This window comes from Ammospiza nelsoni, chromosome 14 (assembly GCF_027579445.1).
Source record: "Ammospiza nelsoni isolate bAmmNel1 chromosome 14, bAmmNel1.pri, whole genome shotgun sequence".
Lineage (NCBI taxonomy): Eukaryota > Metazoa > Chordata > Aves > Passeriformes > Passerellidae > Ammospiza > Ammospiza nelsoni.
In genome coordinates this window covers 11594636-11609771 of record NC_080646.1, presented here as the reverse complement: position 1 = coordinate 11609771, position 15136 = coordinate 11594636, and the positions used below count along the sequence as shown (strand labels likewise).

At 37.5% G+C, this 15136-nt stretch overlaps 1 protein-coding gene across 3 annotated transcripts in view; it reads right to left on the bottom strand.

The window, feature by feature from the left end:
* DMXL2 (Dmx like 2) overlaps positions 1–15136 on the bottom strand; it is a 47545-nt gene that overhangs the window by 5842 nt on the left and 26567 nt on the right. For 2 of the 3 annotated variants that reach the window (XM_059482563.1, XM_059482565.1), the window contains exons 20-39: positions 14959–15128; positions 14308–14405; positions 13981–14146; positions 12744–13008; positions 11073–12160; positions 9840–10031; positions 9104–9180; positions 8692–8822; positions 7795–8043; positions 6027–6208; positions 5586–5716; positions 5010–5095; positions 4578–4779; positions 3492–3609; positions 2655–2717; positions 2186–2272; positions 1985–2106; positions 1195–1333; positions 224–284; positions 20–147 (exon numbers count right to left, since the gene is read on the bottom strand). In XM_059482563.1, the coding sequence (XP_059338546.1) occupies positions 20–147; positions 224–284; positions 1195–1333; positions 1985–2106; positions 2186–2272; positions 2655–2717; positions 3492–3609; positions 4578–4779; positions 5010–5095; positions 5586–5716; positions 6027–6208; positions 7795–8043; positions 8692–8822; positions 9104–9180; positions 9840–10031; positions 11073–12160; positions 12744–13008; positions 13981–14146; positions 14308–14405; positions 14959–15128 (3755 nt within the window). The remainder of the gene's footprint in view (positions 1–19; positions 148–223; positions 285–1194; positions 1334–1984; positions 2107–2185; positions 2273–2654; positions 2718–3491; positions 3610–4577; positions 4780–5009; positions 5096–5585; positions 5717–6026; positions 6209–7794; positions 8044–8691; positions 8823–9103; positions 9181–9839; positions 10032–11072; positions 12161–12743; positions 13009–13980; positions 14147–14307; positions 14406–14958; positions 15129–15136) is intronic. The other variant, XM_059482564.1, reaches the window with a different exon arrangement.

Sequence of the window (15136 nt, the reverse complement as noted above, 5' to 3'; positions counted from 1 at the left end):
GGCCTGAATTATCCCTTACCTTATTTCCCTGGGCATTGAAATACATCCTTGTCACCCTGGCATTCCCAGCCTGCTGGAAGCACACCAGCTGCTGTGGCCTTGTCCACTCAAACATTCGGACACTTCCGTCTTGTGCTCCTGTAAGATCTAAGATTAAAAGATGATAATTAATAGTACAGTATTTTGTAGAAAATTATAAATTTCATACTAATGATTCACTTACAATACTGATGGACTGGATGTGAAGCCATTCTCTTGACGTTATTCAGATTTCTTTTTATCAGCTTTATATGAAACAAAGAAAAATTAAAATAATTTTGAAAAATAAACACACTATTCAATTTTGTTTATACTATTACATGGTAAGTGTCCCCTAGTTAAAAAAAATAATCTATTAAGCTAACATTATTTGGATGGTCCTACATCAAAATTCCCATGAGAAAGAAAACTGTTGGTGGTTTTTCCTGAACAGGATGGGACTGCTGGGATATGTTCCTTGAGCTTTATTGCAGCACCAGTGTCATTACATGGCTGAGACAATTGGAAGATGGCAACAGCTCACATCTTGCCAGCAGCAGCCAAAGATTTCTTTGTTACAGAGCATTTTAAAACTTTCCAGGCAATAGTATATTGCTAAAGCTTACAGACAACTGTTCCAGCCAATCTCTAAAAGCACATGTACACCTGCTTCACACAATGCTTGCTTGTATGCTTTCTATTAACAATACACATTACTTCTTTATTAAGCTTAAAACATTCTACTATCTTGCTAAGCATATTCTGCAGTCTTAAGGTCTATCTTGGCCAAGGCTAATACTCAAATTATTGTTTCATATCCTTGCTTGCTGTACTATTGTAATTTTGTACTTTCAGACTTTGCAGCTGCAGGCCTTAGAAACAGAAAGAGAGCAATTAGGGCTAGCTGCAGCCTTCTGAAAGTCTTCTTACCTTTACCATTTCCCACAATAAGCCACCCAGACTGACCCATTATTTTCTATATCACAGTAATTCTGTGCCACAGTATACAAGGAAATGCTTAGTTTGGCCTTCTTTTTGGCCAGGTCTTGGTTGCTGTTGGCCTTTTATGTCAGTACTGGATTGACAGTATGATGATAATGCACACTAGGTCTCTCTAGTAAATAACAGATGATAAACACCTCCTCTCCTGAGCTGCACACACACAGAAGTACTCACCACACCAGCTCCAGTGCTGGTTTGCCCAGTGCCTAGCCAGGGCATGGATGGAGATGGCTGGATCTGACTCACTCCAAATGATGGTGCACTTGAAGGAGCCAGTGTTGTGGTAGAACCACGGAAGTCAACGTCATCAGAACTGGAAAAGAACAGTTCTGCTTTAAACAAAAACTTCTTTGCTCCTAATAATCTTTAATTATTTGTCAAGAGCCAAATGGCAGTGGGTAGAGGAAGTGACAATAATGAGACAATAAATTGGTAATTCCTGCACTTATGCAGTACAAATTCTTTCCATGAGCCCCAAATCTATCTACATTTAATCTAAAGAGATGATCTCAGTATAAGAATCTAAGCTTCCCTGAGAAGAATATTTATTGTTGGGCTGTCCCTGACCTGTGTGTGCAGGGAGCTGGTACCGAGGAGTGCTCGCTGCAGCTGATGCATTGACAGCTCTCAGCACAGGAATGGAGGGGACAGAACAGCGAGCATCAGCTACCACAGCTGCCCCCCACACTGCACTGATGCAAGGGAACTGCAGGGTGTGCAAGGTTGGGCTTCCTTCATTATCTTGTGCACCACATGGGATTTCACTTCACTGTGCAGTGCATGCATTCCTAAAGACTGTAATTATTCTCTTGCCTTCCCTCACTTGCAAAGCAATCTGAAACCTACTGAAGAAGAGTAATTAATGTTTTTTGTATGCTCCATTCGTGCTTGCACAGGTACTATAGATACAGCCTCACAGAAAATCAATATTCTTATTAATATAACCACAAAGAAACAATCCTACCTTTTAGATTCTCTGTCATATTCTTCCCCAATCCATATAAATGACTGAGCAGCCAGTAGAGCTGAAATATCAAGTTCTTGAACATCATGTGTAGATGCCAAAACAATTTCATTGCTGTTTGCCTATGCAGCACAAATACAGAATTTATACTAACTATAATTAAGATCTTTTATTACATTTCTTGTAGTATTTGAGGCTTACCTTGTTAACTGCAAATGCCATTATCATATCTGATTCTTTGTGAATGATTTTTGCTTTTCCTCCAGGGTATCCAAGATCTGCTTCAACCTACAAAACATTTATAAAAAACTTCAATTAGTGTGAAAATCCATTTTTTAGTGATACATTCAGAGTGCAAAATTCATGCAAGAAAAGTTCAGTGGCCTTAGCATTGTTTCAGTAGCTAAACTTTAGACTTCTCATACTCTTTGGTGTTCTAGTAGCCAAAAGTGATATTTGAGTGTAAGAAACACAAAGTTGTGTGTGCAACACTATTTACAAGGTGTTCGCTCATCCCAATTATCAGGACATCCGAAGTTAGTTCATGGATTAAAAGCCTGTCACACACACTACACAGAACACACAGCTTCTGTTAGTCACATTAGAAAAGAAAAGCCAGTTCCACAGAACTTTTAAGAATGTGCTAGAGGTTTGGGAGAAGGGATACTACCTTGTTTTTGTGATCTTCTGCTACGCAGTTTTGTTTGACCTGCTCCACACGATCTTCTACAGACTACATAACATCACACAGTCACAAACACAAAACACATGCACAAACAAATATAAAAAAAGAATGAAACATTCCAAACTAGATTTTAAAGGCCACTCTGTCAGTAAATGATGACAAATGTATTTTTAACTTTTTATAAAAGGCACAGAAACTAAGACAGGAATCTAAACAAACTCACTTAAAATGTAATGCCTCCTAAATGAACACAAAATGTATGATATAGTAAATAAATGGAGGAGTAATACACACACAAACTCCATACTTACAGGAATTCTAAAAGATATTAAATTATATACTTATTTCCCATGATATTTATGTGTTGGCTTAAATTTTCAGTTAGAACACAGCAGTTGTAACCAGCACAATTTGTAAAGCCCCATATTATATATTACTATATAATATTACCTTTATATGTATATATTACTCATGCATATATACATATACACAAATGAATAGCACATTTAAATTTCTTTTTCAGTATGACACACCAAAAAAAGAAAGACTTTTCAAATTTCTTTGCTTATTACTGTTACTGCAAATGTTCTGTTTATTATTCAAATACATAAAGGTGAGATATGTCTTGTTCAAAAATATTTGGTTCAGTTGATATCCCAATCAACAACAGTCATGTTGATTTTGAAAAAAATCCAAATATCGTTAAATAAGAGAAACTGAAATATCAATGAAAAATTAGAAGAAAAATTAAATACTGAGGAGACTGAAGAACAGTTATAATTGAGCTTTGTTTTTTTAAAAAAAGTTACATTCTTTGTTTACCTCACTCTGCTTTCTTTTCTTTGTGAATATATATCTTATGAAAGTCTCCTGAAGAAGTTCTTGCTTCACAAGAAAATGCCAGAGCCTTTTTGCTGGAAGAGCTGAGTAATCCTTTGATCTGGATAAAACAGAAGAGAGAAAGAAACACAGGGTATCCTGAGTTGGAGGGACGGAGCCTGTTCCAGTGCCCAACCATCTCCTGGGTGAAAAAGCTTTTTCTAATTACACACCTAAGCCTCCACTGACACAGCTTCAGGGCATTCATTCCCTTGTGTCCTGTCACTGTCACCAGGGATCAGAGATCAGTGCCTGCCCATCCTCTTCCTCTCACAAGGAAGCTGTACCTGCAGTGGGCTCTGCCCTCAGTCTCCTCCAGGCTGAACAGACCCAGGGCCCTCAGCTGCTCCTCACAGGGCTTCACCTCCAGACCCCTCACCACCTTCACCTCCAGACCCCTCACCACCTTCACTGCCCTTCTTTGGATGCTCTCTAATAGTTCTATATCCTTATTGTATTGTGGCACCCAAAATTGCCCCCAGCACTGTTTTGACTCAGTTGTAGTTTAATATATTGAGCAAAGCTATTTTTGAGTTGAAAACACAGTTCACTATCTGCATTTACAGACACCTCCAGGCATGACACTGTCTAAACACAAGAGGATTAGCCTTAAAAGGACCTTAGTACAACTGTCGTCCTCCTCCCCCAGACATCTGCATGTATTATATAACTCTTCTGCTGCTGGGATAGAGTGAGAGACAACTGCTACTGAAGGAATAGTAAAACAGGTTGAACAGGGTGTTCCCAGCAACGGCCACTGCCCTCTATTCCTACAACCTCTGCTCTTTTCTAATCTTCCTTTCTTGTTGCAGCTGTGAGAAGTGCAGCAGAGGAAGTAAAGGCTGCTGCAGGAGACAGGTAGCTGCATAAGAATGAACAAAGGGATGTGGGTAAATGGTTTCTGTAAAACTTTGGCTACTAGACCTAAGAGCTAGACAATCTTTGTTTGGCTGTTTAACGTGAGGAGGAAATGCTCTTTAGAATTTCTGTGATCAAAGAATGTGTTTATCCTAGGCAAAAAACACTTACTTGAAAGGTGTGTTCTCAGGTTCAATCATTGCTTTATTGCGGAGAAGAGCTGGTCCTGCCCCTACACCCACGTCACTGGGGTAAGTATTGATGTAGTTTGGAGGTGGGCCTTCAAACTGGTCCATTCTATCTTGAAGAATCTGTTCCCAGTGTTCTAAATTTTTTATTACAGCAATGCCCAATGGAGATGTTACAGGCAGATCTAAACAGAAATATTAATGAAATAAGGCTCGGAGAAAAAGAAATTAAGCTACAGCGAGTATAAAACCCCCATAATAACATAACCATAAAAAAAATCTTGAAAGGAAATGTACATGTTGGCAATTGTAATATTTAAGATATTTGATTATTTTAAAGTTAGAACTAAAATATAAAGTCTGACAGAAAGCAATATATACAGAAAAATAAAATGTAAAGCAGGATTTAGCATACCGGTGAATTCCAGACCAGCAATGGGAAAGAAGTTCTTAATGTTGTGCAGAACTAATTTTACCATTGTCAGATGTAGAAGAGCCCAGCTGTATAAAAAGAATAGATTTGGTCATGTTAAAAAAACATTGAGTTATCTACAAAGTATTTTTCTTCTTCAAGCAAATACACAGTTTAGAAAACACTGCAGAAAGGTTGTATTTAACCCGCCACCTCATTGAAAAGCTGCATGCTTGAATCAACAGTCTAAACCATTATTCTACAGCTGGCATTGTGGTTCATGATGTTGAGTCTTAAAAATGAAAATGGGTGTTTCTCAGTTGTTTTCCTCTCCCCAAAAAATTGCAAACCACACCAACTTTAACTTCCTAATCCCTTTTTTCTGGCAAGTAAATGGGGAACTGTTATTGTGATGAAAATTTGTAATTTCTGTAATCCTATTGCCATAGACAAGTCTGCCCACAGTACTAAAATTGCTTCAATTATGTTGGATGGTGCAGAAGATCCATTTTTTGAAATTTGGAAGCAAATGTAAGCATATGACATAACTATTCTACAATAGTGACAATTTCTGCTGACCTGTAAGAATTGGCATCTGTGTGCTCCTGGATCTGCACATCAGAGAGGAAAGCATCATCCTCCTCCTCATCACTGTGAATGCTTTCATCAGAATCATATATAACACCACTGTCTGATAAAGGGAGAAAGGGCTGCAAGGCAAAGCAAAAGTCTGTATAAAAACAATATTCTCATCTCTTTGACTTCACTTATGACTCCCATAGAGTTTAAATGATAGCAACCTAACCTTTAAGTCAGTGTCCCTAGAAATACAATTAATTAGCAAGGGGGGGAAGTGTTAATCACTATTACTGATAAGAGGCATGTTTTGAAAGTGAAGTAATAGACTTGTAGGCTCTTTATCCTTTATTATCAGGATAATATTCTGTGTCTTACTACTAAGAGCGCTCAAAATTTTCACTTTATTGTTGTCCCTTAAAACTTAATGGAATTTTCAATTACCTTTGCCATAAAGTAGTCCCACATGCTGAGTTCTGGAGGAATAAACTTTTCTTTATAAGAGGGTCTTTCTGCAGGTACAGGTGGTGGTACATTGCTGTCTTTTACTGGTCTGCCTGGCACCAGCATTCTCATGTTGAACCGGCGGCGGTGTTTATCCATTTCTTCTGATGGAAGAGGAGGTGCTAAATTCAGGTAGTTAAAAAAGCTGATATTAGTATTGCATCTTTAAAATGTCTCTATTTTATAGCTAAAGCAACTAACACCACTGTTATTGGTACTAATTTCTACTGATTTAGAATTAAAGCCTAAATAAAGTAAGTGTAATCATAAAAAAGTTTCATTATGATAAATTCAATAACTGTGGCATTTGGACATTGAATATATTTTGAAAAATAGTTTTTACATACTGGTTTAAGTTCTTAGGAGATGCAGCTTTTAAAAAGTCTTTTAGTTGAAAAATTTCTCAAGAAAGAAATAAGGAAACTCAGATAATTGGTTGAGAAATAAAGTAATATGTAAAATATCACCAAACAGTATGCTGCACAATTAGCAGTTACTCAAATATAAACCAAGGAATTCTAAGGACAGCAAAGAAAATATTTTAATAGAAAGACAGGCTTTTTGACAATTAAAGGTTATGATTTAAAATGCCTTAATAGTAATCAAAATATTAATGAGGATTTGTTTTTTAAAGTGTTATTAGCCTGGCAACATCAAATATTACACTTACTTTATTACAAGGGAGCTAGGTATTTAAAAACTATTCTGTTTGTCCAAAAAAGCCACTACTAACACTCATCTGCACTGCAAGTCTTTACAAACCTTCATTACCATCCTCTGAAACATCAGAAGCTGTAGCAGCTTGAAGGTTAAAGGAAAACAGAATGCATCTCAAATGAACACAACTTACAGAAGTTATTAACGCTATTATCTTATGAAAATAATTGCCCTAAATGAGTTTAACTTATTCCATGAATGACAAACATCTGTTGTGCATAGTTGTAATGGTGCAATGCCTTATTACTGTTTGGTTTTATATTCTGGAGAGAGAATGTCTAATTTTTGCATAAGTTTCAAGCCTATTGGTGATTTAAAAGTCTGTGTGATGTGATTTTTAGTATTGCTGAAGTTTATAACAAATGATTGTATCTGTCTTTGTCTTCAGAGTCTGAATTCAATCTCCACTTTTGGTTTTCCTCGTACAGCATATTAATACTTGCTCATCTTTGAAAAATCCTGGGTTTAGTTGGAGCTTACATATGCATGAGCTGTTTTTCTGCCAAACGAAGTTGGTATTTCTTCTCTGTGGTGTCGTGCTAGGTAAAATCCTACCTTGCAATATAAACTGATTTCAGAAATATTGTTTCCTACTTATTGCAGTCATTAAATAACAACACTCATCTCCCATTAAAAAACCCATAGGTATTAACACTGATTGATGTGTTAATAACTGATTTATATTATTTAACTGATTTATATCACCCATGCTTTTTTTTTTCTAAAAATAATGGCTGAAATTCCTGAAAAATATTATAAATAAGCACCTAATATTACTATTATAATAATTGTACAGTTTTAATGCAATTCAAACTGTGCTGTATACCATTACAAAGGACAGCTGTGAGGCTATTATTTGTTTCAACTTTTTAGTTAATGTGTTTTCTTGCCGGTAGTTTCCTAAATTCTGTTCTTTAAAGGAAGGCAGGCTTTCCTACCAGAAGAGGCACAAAATGCCCACCGTTGGGGTGACCTTTGTGGAGCAGTGTACCTGGGATGTTCTCAGACTGCCTGCGGGGTTTCACGAGCAGCTTGACTCCCCCCCCGAAGACAGCAGCCCACATGCGGCTGTTGAGCGGGTGCGCCGCCAGCCGGAACAGCTCGTTGCACGAGTTGGTGGCCAGGGCGTGGATCAGCAGGCTCAGGTACACGGCGACAACAGCTTCACACAGCAGGATGTTCAGCTTTGGCTGGTCTTCATCCTGAGCTGAACTTAACAGGTTGATAAGTGAACTCACGCCTGCAAAGAGGAGAAATTCTGGGGTTAAATGAGTAGGAGGACAAATGGACAAAAAGAAAACGTTTTACTTCCACATTTTATAGTAAACACAAGTAGCCACATGATGCTTTTATTCAGATGAAACATACTATTAACAGTTTTCTTAAAATTATAAAGATCAAAATTATAAAAAGCCTTCTTGGGTCTGGGACTTTTGCATTGCACTTCTCTGCAAATACTATGGGCAGTTCAGTGTGCCTGTGAAATTCCTGCACCATTTCCACCATTTACGTTGTACATCAGAATTAGCTGCTTTGACAGCTATACCAAGTGCAGCATACATGTAGGACAGTGCTGTGGAGACAATAGAGGCAGTATTGCTAAGGGGCTAGGCAGACTGGAGGAAAACATTTTGTGGTGACAAATTGTCATTAAGTTTATCCTAAAGATCATGGTCTCTTCTTCAGACAAGATGTTTGCCATGTACAAAATTTATTTTTATTTGTTTTGATATGTGAAAATGTGAAAGGCTGTTACTATTTTGAGAATTAAGCTAGAAACATCTGTCGTGGATTATCGACTATTTCATCCCTCATACAGGACACTGAAATAATTTTGGCACATGGAGCTGGTCCAGTGGAGCTAAAAGTAACCTTATTTTAGTCTCACCAGGCCACTGAGCAGGAGATGAGTTTGGAGTCGCGTGCTCTTCGATGCTTTCTGTCCTCAGTCTGCGTCGATCACTCAGAAGCAGTCCTTGATAGACCATCCCAGTAAACTGATTAGCTTCTGTTTGACTGCTACATACAAATAAATTTTTTTTCTGATGAGAAAGTGAGTACACCAAGTGAGAGTGACATCATATTTTCCTACTGTTTGCTGAAAAACCCTGAATGGTGTTATTTTATCTGTGTAAAATTGATCGGGCATATCAAAGTAAGCAATGTTTAATGTGTAAAAGTATCTTTACCCATAAACAAACATTTAATCTCTTTTTTAGGTCACATGCAGGAAGAATTTCCATTTAGGATGCACAAAGTATACTGCAAATGTAGGACTGTATGAAAACTTCCCTCTTTACCTGTAGCTGTGGCTGTCACATAGTGCTTGATAAATGGATGCAGAAAGTGAAGCTGCTAAAGAATGAAGTGTGTACACCTAAAATAAAGAGAACCAATGAGCTATATGTTTTATATAAAAGGTGAGTAAAATACATTTCTTTCTAAAGGGTATTGGAAATGTGTTCTGCAGGACTGTTCTAGTTTTAAAGCAAGTGCATGAAATAGTAACTGAATGTTACTTTGAGTTTACAGCACAGTGCTTAGAAAATCAACACTATTTGTTCAAGATAATTTGACGGCAGTCAACACCTTCTAATATTATCTCAAGATAATTAACTTGATTCTTGAATACAGAACAGCCACAGAAAATGAGCATACTGAAGTAGTGATTAAGCATGTCCTGTTATGACAATGAATTTGATGGAATAGTTCCTGGAAGCTGTACTATATAACACTGCAGTTCAAAGTAGTAACAGCTACTCAATACACATAAAATATAAAAAGTTTGCGTAGTCATGATATAATATTTTTGTCTAAAATCTCTTTTCTTACCTCAATTATGTGCTTATAAATTCCTTTAGTCTCTAGGAATAACAAAATAACTGGTTCTGCCTCACAATGCAACAGAAACAGTCCAGCTCTTAAAAAGAGGAAATGCAAGGATTTCTTGGAAATTTCAATGAAATTCGCAGTGTGAAGAAAATGATACTGTCCATTTCATCAAACATTAGGCTTTAGATTAAAGCTATGAATTACCTTGACATCTTCAATATTAGGATGTGGTGGTGATTTCATCTGCACAATAGTGTAAAGTATGTCATGGATGTGGTTGTTTAAGTACAGCACAGGATTAGCTATCACAGTTTTTGTGGATGCTATGCTTGCAGACAGCAGTGGTAGTGTTGTGGGTAGTGGAAGTGGAGACTGAAGTTGCTTTACAGTAGTTTCCTGTTATAAAAGAAAAGATTGTATTTAAAATTATTGCTTTGAAAAAAATAGAGATTATTTTACATCTTAAATATATTTCCCAGATTATTTATCCTCTTCCACTGTTGTCTACTCACTACAGACAAGATTTTACTGTCAAAAGCAAGTTATTATTTACTATAAGGTTCAGACCTGAGAGCCATGTTTGCTGGAGTACATTTTGATTTCATGCAGGAAGAGTATTTTTATGTATTTCATTAGGAAGTGTGGACATTGTCTCTTAAGAAACAGTAACTAAACATGTACTTGCAGTAGCACAAGTTGGTACAACTGGTCACTGGTCTGAGTTTAGGAAAAAAGCCTAATTTGTACTTATTTGAGTTTCTCAAGGGGAAACAAACAGAACTTTAAAAAGTTCTTTAATGTACATTCTAACCAAAACAGCTGTATGTTGCCCTGTTTTAAACAGGAGAAATCTAGGACTAGAGCATGTGAAAAGACTTGCCCAGTATCAGATTATTTGCTGTAGCTCAGTGTAGTAGTTAACATTTGCTGTAAAATCTCTTTTTGTACAAAATGCAGAAAATGCCATAACAGAATACCTGTCTGAGTTTATATTATTTGTTGAGCCTTGAAGCTAACATCTCATTCCTTGTAGCTCCTTTGCATGATTTGCAGAGGTCTAGGAATGAGATTTTGTTTTATTTCAGTAACTGTGAATTTAATTTATTATATAGGTACCTAGAAATTGTGATTAAAATTATGTCATAGTAATACATACATTGCTGCAGCTACAATATAAACCAGCAACATTTTTATTCCATAATCATAAGTAGCCTGATCTTCAGTGTCACAGAGCAGATTCTTCAGAACCAAATAATACATATTGGGAAAAGCAGCACACTTAAATAGCAAGCTCTTTCTCCAGGAACATTATAATGACCATTAGACTTAGAGAACATTACCAGAATCTATCTAGGCACAAACTCATGCACTTGACATAACTGACAGTCTAGAACTCTTCACATTCATCAGCAGAAATGAATTTTGAATTTGCTTTACCTGCTGTGACTCCTGCAGCAAGAACTTCAGCTCCATCCTTACAGATGCTAAACCTCCACCTTGTGCCCCATGGAGACTACAATAACTGAGGAAAACTCTGAGCAGAGCTTGGTTCCTCTGCAGCCACCACTTGCGTCTCTCAGCGTGCTCTCGCTTTGCCTGTAGTCTGCGCCTTTCGATCTGGTGCCGTTCGTACGAGCCAATGTCTGGCTTATCCATAATATCTTCGGGGTCAAGCAGATCCCCATTTACTTTGGTATATGTTTTACAGTAGTCTTTGTCCTCTGTGTCATGGTTGCATATTTCATGCATAGCAGCAATCTCTTTTTCCAGCCAGTTGTACAGCTGAAATCTGAGCTTTCCTCCATCCACTTCATAACCTGTAGCCAAAGTCCTCAGTTCAGTCATAAGGATTTTCAAACAGGCTCTGAATTTCAGTTGCTCAGCAATAACATCAACCTCAGTGTCTCCCGCCTCAGAAACCTCCCCATGTGGTGTTTGAGCCATGCTGGTGTCTGAGGTCCTCTCATCTTCACTCTTAGAATCAGACTTTTTCATCATTATCCCAACATCCTTGTCTTCTTCATCTGATCCATTTTTGTCTTCACCCCAGTCAAGAGTAAGGGGCTCATCATCAAATTTTACTGCTGGTTGACTCCAGTCAAATTGTGCTGAAGATTCAACAGTGCTCTCCAAAGCAAAGGAAGTTGAAATGGGTTTTGACCAGTCTATATCACCACTTCCAGCACCATCCTGTAGGGCTTTGGAATCTGAAACATCAGCCTGGATTGAAGGACTGGATGAATCTTTTTCTCCAGCTAGAGGTGACTTTTTTCTTATTTTTGGAATTTTGGAAAGGACTTCAAGGGCTAGTACAGGGCAGCCTACTTTAAAATGAGCATTTGCAGTAGTGAAGAACAATTTTCTTTCTATAAGATTAATTTTATCAACAAAGCTTTTCTCAGTTTTTAGACCTAAGGTGGCGAGAGTTCCTTCTGGTGAGCTGAAGTATCTTCGGATGAGCAAAGGGTGGGTCCGAAGGTAGTTGTAGAAACTGAACACCACAGGATTGCAGGACTTGACAATAACTGAGGAATTAAACAGATATGACATCCATTGAAAATGCTTTTTAGATGGTATTATTCTGTTTTGCAGTTATTTCCTGCATTAGGGATTTATCAAAACACACAAAGATAAATGTTGGGTCTAGTTATCAAAACAAAATGAAATAACTACTTATTCCCCACAAAAAGAAAAGAAGTATGAGCTGGATGAGTAGCAATATACAAATTCTATCATTTGCCTCACGGTTACATTGCACTCAGCTAAGCTATAAGGCAGCTGAGATGATCATCCAGGTAGAGATTTCCCCAAGGAAACTCCTGTAGAGAATATGAAACCTATGTGGCCACCTGTCACTTAACATTAGCCTTGAATAGATGGCATAGGAAATACTGCTAATTCCTAGAAGTAAGAATAAGAATTTAAGTCCATTAGAAAAAAGACCAACCAGCATTTATTACTAGAAAAGTATTGTATGAAGTGCCAAACAAAGACAGTTCTCCTGAGCTTAGCTGACAGCAGGAACTAAGTTTGGTGTTAGAGGGCTGAAGAGCCTCTCTTCTTTTTCTTAACACGTTTGCCCTATCAGATTAATATTTTTTCCCTTACCTGGGTTTTCATCATCATCTTTGGGTGTTTGTTCCAATAATGTATCCAGTGCTCGTGTGTAATCTTTCATTATCCAGTATGCAATGCTTCTCAGAAATGGATCAGAATGCAACTTAGTACAGCTGAATCCAGTTCCATCCTTCTGGCAACCCAAAATCTTTTCATAGAGAATGGAGGTGTATGTGACAGAAGTTTCAAACTCCGATTCATACAAACGAGCAATGACCATGGCCAATTGGATGTCTTCCATTTTCTCAAGGCACACCTATGGTAAGCAGTGGGGAAAAGGCTGTTTTATAAGGGGAGTTCTATAAAATAAAGTGAATAGCAATATATGTTTACAGAACAGATATTTTTTTCTCCTCCTATCTGTTCTTTGAAGTATAAATTAATCTTCAGGTCAAAAATGTGGTAAGTGATAGATATCCAAGTAACATTTTCTTCTGTTTGGAAAGAGGTGTACTTTTCTCTATTTTAGGGATTTCAGTATGCATAGTAGTACATAGCATTAAAAAATTAACGTGGCAGAAGATAAGGATGTCTATTTTTTGTCCATCTAGTAGAATAATTGCACCCTCCAACTTTCATGTTATTATGTCACTGGTAAGATATTTTTCCCACCATCTTGTGTAGAATTACATCTCTGAGGAAAATACATTCTAAAGTGAAGACAAACACACTGAAAATAAATAGGCAGATAGTCTAAAGGTTCTCTAAATCCCATCCTCTCCTGATGATCCTTAGCTTATGATCCTTCTCACAGCTCCCACCTCCCTTGTGGCAAGCAGCAATCATAGCTCCACTAAAAAGGGACCCCAGCACTGCTTCACAAGAGAACTCTTGACTTCTTTTTTTTACTTAATGTTGTACCAAGAGGTCATGCAGAATAGCTCGAGGCTGAACAGAGTGCTACAACTTAACTGTGCAGTTCAAACAAAGTTTTGCCAGAAGGGTCACAGTTCAAACTGTGATGATAGTTCCAAGTACTCCCAAGAGTACTTCCACTGAGAAATGGTATCTGAATAATTATTCTGACCTTCAAATCAGCTTCCCAGTTGCTTTTCACAGTAGTGTGGAGGTAAATGGTATGTCTGCAGGGCAAAAGGGAGTCCTGTGTGGACATACCATCCCATTTCTGCTGCCACAAATTGTGAAAACTTCATCAGAGACAGCTTGTAAGGATGCAGTAACATAGGTCAAATTAGAAACCGAAACTTAATTTCTCAAAAGCAGATACCTCTATAGCATCTTTTAGTGAACCTGCTAGCAAGAAAAATGCAGCTGACTGCTCAAACCGTTGTTTTCCCAACAAAGCAAAAGCATTTTTTAAAGCAGCTTTACGCCATCGGTCTTCATTGAAGTTGTGGCTGAAAAAGGCAGTCATCTTTTCATCATGCTGGGACCTGCATAAAGAAATGCAATGTATAGAGCTATTTATTATGTACCTTGGCATACTATCACTTGAACAACATTACTTGAAATTAAACTCTACTCTTGAATGAATTCTGCTTTGCATTCCTGGTTCAATTAACATTTAATCAAACTTCAAGTTAGCAGAACTCACCTAAACAGACCCCACACCACTGCCTTTTTCTTCATAGCAAGGTAGAAAAGTGCAGCATCTAAGGCATCATTGTTCCTCTGGAATGAAGCTTTTGCAACCTGTAGTGAACAAAGCCTACTATTATTGATGAAAATATAAAAGCTGCTGTTAGCTAAATAACCTGTGTTCTTTGTCACAGAGGATGGCAAGGTAGACTGTGTTATCTCTACAAAGCAGCAAAGTAATTTGTGAGAATGTTTTATTACTACGTAACAGAGCTCTACACTGCAAATGCTTTTAAGAGTCAGAAATACAGCACCACTGCAGATAGCAACCCCTCTCAAGCACAGTGGGACATTAGCAATGTGCAAATAAAAATATTTTCTTTAAAACTGTTACAGTAACTCATACTATTAGGTGAAATTCCTCTGGCAATCCATTACTTAAAGATACTTAAGCTAATAACAGTGTTTCTTGAATGAACACTGTTTGGGTTTTATATAGGACTCTCATGTAATTGGATTTGGAGTACTAGATAATTGTTTTGCTCCTGGATTCTTTGAATAAACTGTAACATTTAAAAACGTATTTTTACATTAGATGGCTAGGAAATTTAGTATAGTAGGCACATCTAACAGCATGGAGCTAAAGTTTGTAACCAGTAAAAAGTACCTTCTCAATGCACCTTCGGAGAGTGTTGATATTCCTGACCCACCAACCAATGCCCATCGCTCTCAGCTCAGACCACTGTGGGTCTCCCTTCTGGATAGCAGGAATCATATTGATCAACTCCTCCTCGGCCTCAGAATGGAAAGCCCATGCAAAATGGCAAGTTGACAGGCCTAAACAA